This window comes from Pollachius pollachius, assembly GCF_949987615.1.
Source record: "Pollachius pollachius genome assembly, chromosome: 8".
NCBI lineage: Eukaryota > Metazoa > Chordata > Actinopteri > Gadiformes > Gadidae > Pollachius > Pollachius pollachius.
The window spans coordinates 3,888,900-3,895,474 of record NC_136941.1 but is presented as its reverse complement, the minus strand read 5'-3'; the positions used below and the strand labels follow the sequence as shown (position 1 = coordinate 3,895,474).

General features: G+C 52.6%; 1 protein-coding gene across 1 annotated transcript in view; it reads left to right on the top strand.

Moving 5' to 3' along the window:
• lama5 (laminin, alpha 5) overlaps nt 1-6,575 on the top strand; it is a gene marked incomplete at its 5' end in the record, with an annotated part of 65,962 nt that overhangs the window by 43,591 nt on the left and 15,796 nt on the right. The window contains 16 exon segments of the mRNA XM_079742301.1: nt 8-14; nt 17-87; nt 338-462; nt 925-1,005; nt 1,107-1,321; nt 1,422-1,522; nt 1,691-1,874; nt 2,455-2,595; nt 2,966-3,117; nt 3,485-3,595; nt 4,133-4,244; nt 4,585-4,755; nt 5,150-5,346; nt 5,757-5,873; nt 5,948-6,102; nt 6,474-6,575. The exon segment at nt 6,474-6,575 is cut by the window's right edge and continues 40 nt beyond it. Of these exon segments, the coding sequence (XP_079598427.1) occupies nt 8-14; nt 17-87; nt 338-462; nt 925-1,005; nt 1,107-1,321; nt 1,422-1,522; nt 1,691-1,874; nt 2,455-2,595; nt 2,966-3,117; nt 3,485-3,595; nt 4,133-4,244; nt 4,585-4,755; nt 5,150-5,346; nt 5,757-5,873; nt 5,948-6,102; nt 6,474-6,575 (2,042 nt within the window).

Sequence of the window (6,575 nt, the reverse complement as noted above, 5' to 3'; positions counted from 1 at the left end):
CACCAAGGGTCTGTTCCTGGGAAATGTGTTCCCTGTAACTGCAACGGCCACTCGGACCGCTGCCTGGACGGCTCCGGGATCTGCACGGTGAGACCCCCCCGCTGTCTCCTCATTAGCATACGGTCCTAACGAGGACGTCTTCAATTAACTCCAGACGCTCGTCTTAACGTATGGTCACAAACCAGTTTACAAACCAGTTCACACCAGTTTACCCTGGTCTGGTTACTAACCAGTTTTCCCTAGTCTGGGTAAAAAACGGTTACAAACCATTTTTACGTGTTCACCTCACTGGCTGCCTTTCTTGCTGGGTGTTTGTTTGTTTGTTTGTTGTCTTCAGAGCTGTCAACACAACACGGCGGGGGACCACTGTGAGAAGTGCCTGGGTGGTTTCCTTGGCAACAACACCCTCCACGGACAGTCCTGCACCAGCTGCCCCTGCCCACTGCAGGTGGCCTCCAACAAGTCAGTCTGAGCCCACCCTACTCTTCATCACTTCAGCACCACACCCTGACCTTCATCACATCAACCCAAACCCTTCTCTTCATCACATCAGCACCACACCATACCCTTTATCACATCACCCCAGCATACTCTTCATCACTTCAGCACCACACCCTGACCTTCATCACATCAGCACCAACCCGTACTCTTCATCACGTCAGCACCACCCCATGCTCTTCATCAAATCATCACCACCCTCTACTCTTCATCACATCACCCCACCCTACTCTTCATCACCATCATACTCTTCATCACATCATCACCAACCCCTTCTCTTCATCACTTCCATACTCCCCCTAGTTAATCTCTCTCTCTCTCTCTCTCTCTCTCTCTCTCTCTTTCTCTCTCTCTCTCTCTCTCTCTCTCTTTCTCTCTCTCTCTCTCTCTCTCTCTCTCTCTCTCTCTCTCTCTCTCCCTCTGTAGTTTTGCGATGGGTTGTGTTCAGAAGTCTAACAGGATGCAGTGTCTCTGTATGCCCGGCTACGCTGGGCCCAACTGTGAGAGGTGAGCTACACACACGCACACGCAATCACACACACACGCACACACGCACAGGCCCCTGAGGTCAGAGGTCAGCCGTCATCCTCCCCTCTCCTCCCCGTCAGGTGTGCGCCCGGTTTCTACGGTAACCCCATGGTGGTGGGCAGCAGCTGCCAGCCGTGCGGTTGCCACGACAACACGGACCCCAACATGCTGTTCAGCGACTGCCACCCGCTGACGGGGGCGTGTCTGAGCTGTATGCAGCACACAGCCGGGCCGCACTGCGAGCACTGCGCCCCCGGTTACTACGGCGACGCCATCCGCGCCAAGAACTGCACCAGTGAGTCGGTCAGCCACCCCCTCCCCCCGTAGGTGCACTGAACGATGGGACGATGTGTGAGACATGAGCATGACATCGTTCTCTTTGTTTTTCTACCCAGAATGCAGTTGTTCTGCGTGTGGTACCGAGTCATGTGACCCTCAGTCCGGCCAGTGCCGCTGCAAACCAGGGGTCACCGGAAAGCTCTGCGACCGCTGCCTGGTATGTGTGTGTGCGTGTGTGTGCTTGTATGCGTGTGTGTGTGTGTGTGTGTGTGTACGTGTGAGGGAAAGTGTTTTTTTTTTTTTTAAACCCAGTTCAAACTTGCTCAAACCAGTTGTAAGCGGATCAACCCAGGTCTAACCGGCTGGGGTCTGCGGTGTGTTCCAGGATGGTTTCTACGGTTACGATGCGTGCGGCGGCTGCCACGGGTGTGAGTGCGGCGCGGCGGCAGCGCTGGTGAGGTCATGTGACCCGGCGAGCGGCCAGTGTGCGTGTCAACCCGGCGTCAACGGGCCGGGCTGCCAGCAGTGTGCTGCGGGATACTGGGACTACGGACCGAAGGGCTGCAAGAGTGAGACTGTCTAACCCCTACCTGCTCCTTAATGACCTGTCTCTGTACTGTCTAACCCCTACCTGCTCCTTAATGACCTGTCTCTGTACTGTCTAACCCCTACCTGCTCCTTAATGACCCGTCTCTGTACTGTCTAACCCCTACCTGCTCCTTAATGACCTGTCTCTGTATTGTCTACCCCCTACCCTCTCCTTAATGACCTGTCTCTGTACTGTCTCACCCCTACCTGCTCCTTAATGACCCGTCTCTGTACTGTCTAACCCCTACCTGCTCCTTAATGACCCGTCTCTGTACTGTCTAACCCCTACCTGCTCCTTAATGACCCGTCTCTGTACTGTCTAACCCCTACCTGCTCCTTAATGACCCGTCTCTGTACTGTCCAACCCCTACCTGCTCCTTAATGACCCGTCTCTGTACTGTCTAACCCCTACCTGCTCCTTAATGACCTGTCTCTGTACTGTCTAACCTCTACCTGCTCCTTAATGACCTGTCTGTGGATAGGAGCGTCTGATGAGCAGTAAATGGATCATTAGGTGCAGGTCTCAGGTGATTGACGGCTGTGTGTTGGCTCCGCCCCCAGAGTGTCCGTGTAAGGGGGGGCGCTGTGACCCTCGGACGGGGGAGTGTCGCTGTGGCGACGGCCTCACCGGACCCCAGTGTGACACCTGCTCCGACGCACACAACGTGGCCGTCCAGAAGGACCACCTCATGCACTGTGAAGGTACGCCCGCACGCACACATGCACACGCAAACGCACGGATGCACGCACGCGCACCCATGCACACGCAGACACGCATGCACGCACGCTTACATGCACGCAATTACAATTACACACATTCAGGCACACACACACACTCACTCACGCAGTCACAAAGAGACACTCATGCACACACACACTCACTGAAGCATTCACCATTCACTTGCTCACTCACTCACCCACACATAATATATCGGCAGTAGTTCAGAATACCAATGCATACCTAACATTAAACATTGTATAATTGGGGAAATAACATGTTGTTCTTCCTGTCTGTGTTCCTGTCTGTCTGTGTGTGCCTGTCTCTCTGTCTGCCTTCCTGTCTGCCCCCCAGCCTGTGACAGCTGTGTCATCGTCCTATTGGAGGACCTGGACAACATGAACACCAAGTTCCTGTCAGTAGCCAATCAGCTGGGGTCTCTTAACGCCAGCTCCATGGCTTGGGCTCAGTTACGCAACCTCAACACAACCATGGAGGACGTCTCTGTGAGGGCGGGCGCGCGCACACACACACACACTCACAATCATACTAACAAACACACACACACACACACACACACACACACACTGTGACACACACACACACACGCGCATGCACAATAACCTTCACACACGCACACTCACACACAGGCATACAAACACACACACACACACTCATACTAACAAACACACAGACACACACACATACACACACACACACACACACACTATCATACACACGCACACAAAATAACGTTCACAAACTCACACACACACTCACACACACACACTCACACACACACTAACATACTAACACACATATTGAGACACACATATAGCAATGTTTTGTCTGACTTCTTTTCCCATAATCCAGCGGGGGATTGAGAACTACAACAGTAGCCTTGACGACAGCAGGAAGCGGGCAGACATGTTGGATGAGGAGGTCAACAACCTCAAGGCTGACATCACTGAACTGGAGAACAAGGTACCAGCACTACCACCACAACAGACCAGTACAGACCAGTATAGACCAGAAAAGACCATAACACCACCAACACTACCACCAGAACAGACCAGAACAGACCAGTACAGACCAGAACACCACCAGCACTACAACCAGAACAGACCAGCACTACCGCCACAACAGACCAGTACAGACCAGTATAGACCAGAACAGACCAGAACACCACCAGAACAGACCAGTATAGACCAGAACAGACCAGAACACCACCAGCACTACCACCAGAACAGACCAGTACACACCAGCACTACCACCACAACAGACCAGCACTACCACCACAACAGACCAGAACACCACCAGTACAAAACAGACCGGTACAGACCAGAACACGACCGAAAAACAGAACAAAACAGACCAGTACAGACCAGAACAGACTAGAACAGACCGCAACAGTCCAGACCAGACCGGAACAGACCGGAACAGACCAGAACATACAGCTTAATGACTGACCGGTGTCAGCAGGTAATGACAGCATGAGTAGTAAGCGCTTTGTGGCCTCAGGTGGGCTCCACCAGCGACCGGGCAGCAGATCTGACCAACAGTACCGAGGACCTCCACCAGAGGGCCCTGGAGCTGCTCACCTTTCTCAGCAACATGACCACCGACATCAACGGTAGGAGATGACCCCTGACCCCTGACCCCTAACCCCTGACCCCTAACCCCTGACCCCTAACCCCTAATCATTGCAAGTCATTTGACTTTCTTTCATGCACACGTTCACTTTCATTGATGATTCAGTCATTGATCAGTTGAATCATTCATTTGTTCATAGATTGAATGACTGATTCATTGGTCTGTAATGTATTTATTAATTAATATTCATTTATAATGTGATCTAGGGATCACTTGTTTGATTAATGAGTTGATGAGTGCCTTCATTAGGTGGTTGATTGATTGATTGATTGATTGATTGATGGACTGATTATTGATGTATGTATTGATTGTGCACTCAGACGTGATGACGTCGCTGAACCGCTCGGCCAACGGGACGGGCAGCAAGGAAGACGAGGGGGAACGGGTGAGGAAGATGAGGGAGGTGGAGGCCATGTTGAGGGAGATGAGGTTCAGGAGCTGCGTCGGTCAGAAGAAGATGGCCGACCGCGAGAGGGCAGAGGCCCACAAACGTACGAACACACACGCTCACATGTACATGCCAACATACACACACACATGTGACACTCACATGCTAATATACACAGGCTCAAACACACACACACACACACGCGCGCTAACATATACATGCTAACATACACACACACACACACACATTATAACATATACATGCTACCATACACACACACACGTAACACATACAAGCCACACACACACACACACACACACTACCATATACACACACATGTACACACACATGCTAACACACACACACACACACTACCATATACACACACATGCTAACACACACACACTTCCATATACACACACATGTACACACACATGCTAACACACACACACACACACACACACACTAACGCTGCGTCCCCCCCCGGCGGCGTGCAGTGCTGTCCCGGGTCCGCCAGGGGCTGGTAACCCGGCACACCAACAACACGGATCTGGCCCAGGACCTGCGGGAGCGCCTGGCCCGCTTCCAGCAGCAGATGATGGACCTGAGAGACCTGTTGAACCAGGCGGTCAACACCACCGCCCAGGCTGCTCAGACCAACCAGGCCTCCCTCAACGCCCTGGAGGACAACCAGGTGGGGGCGCTCTCTCTGGGTCTCTGGGTCTCTCTCTCTCTCTCTCTCTCTCTCTCTCTCTCTCTCTCTCTCTCTCTTCTTTCTTTCTTTCTTTCTTTCTTTCTTTCTTTCTTTCTTTCTTTCTTTCTTTCTTTCTTGGTCTTTCTCTCTCGCTCTCTCTCTGGGTCTCACTCTCTTTTTCTCTTTCTCCCTCTCGCTCTCTCTCTCCTTCTCTCTCTAGGGCTCTGGGTCTCTCTTTATCTCCCTTAGTCTCTCTCTCTCTCTCTCTGGGTCAGTCTCTCACTCTCTCTCTCTTTTTCTTTCTCTCTCTCTGTGTCTCTGTGTATCTGTGTCTCCCTCTCTGTCTCTCTGTATATATATCTCACTTACTCGTATATATGTCTCCCTCCCACCCTCCCTCCCTCTCTCAGAGGAAAAGGGAGGAGCTGCAGGCCAATCAGAAGGAGGTAGAGGACCTTCTGCAGATGGCTGAGGACGATGTCGCCCAAGTCAACGACCTGCTGTCCATGCTGCACGAGTCTAAAGAGGTACACACACACACAGGCATGCGCACACACACACACACACACACACACATGCTGAACTCCTCCCCTTCCTGCAGGAGTACGAGCGGCTGGCGGCCCAGCTGGACGGAGCTCGCGTCCCATTGGCCGACAAGGTCCAGGCCTTCGCCCCGGCCGCCGCTAAGGTCCCATTGGTGGAGCAGGCGGAGGAACACGCCCGCCTACTGGACCGACTGGCCACTAACCTCACCAGGTACAGAAAGACAGACCGACAGAGAGACAGACAGAGAGACAGACAGACAGACGCAGAGACAGACGGAAAGACAGACAGACGGAGAGACAGATTGACAGACAGACGGAAAGACAGACAAACAGACAGACGGAGAGATAGACAGACAGACGCAGAGACAAAAAAAAAGAAAAAAGAAAAAGAGAGACGTAAAGACGTATACACAGACAGACGGGCAGACAGACAGGTGAGCAGACAGCCAGACTGACTGACCAATGGACAGACAGACAGACAGACATGTGAACGGACATTGCAGAGATATTATCGACTATTGACCATCAGCTGATGAGCTGGGAGGAGGGAGTGTCATGTGACGTGGTGCTGCGTGCTGACAGGCTGATCGCGGGGACCAATGAGGACGGGTTCATCGGCCGTGCGCTGAACGCGTCGCGGGCGTACAACCTCATCATCAGGATCGTGGCGGAGGCGGAGGACGC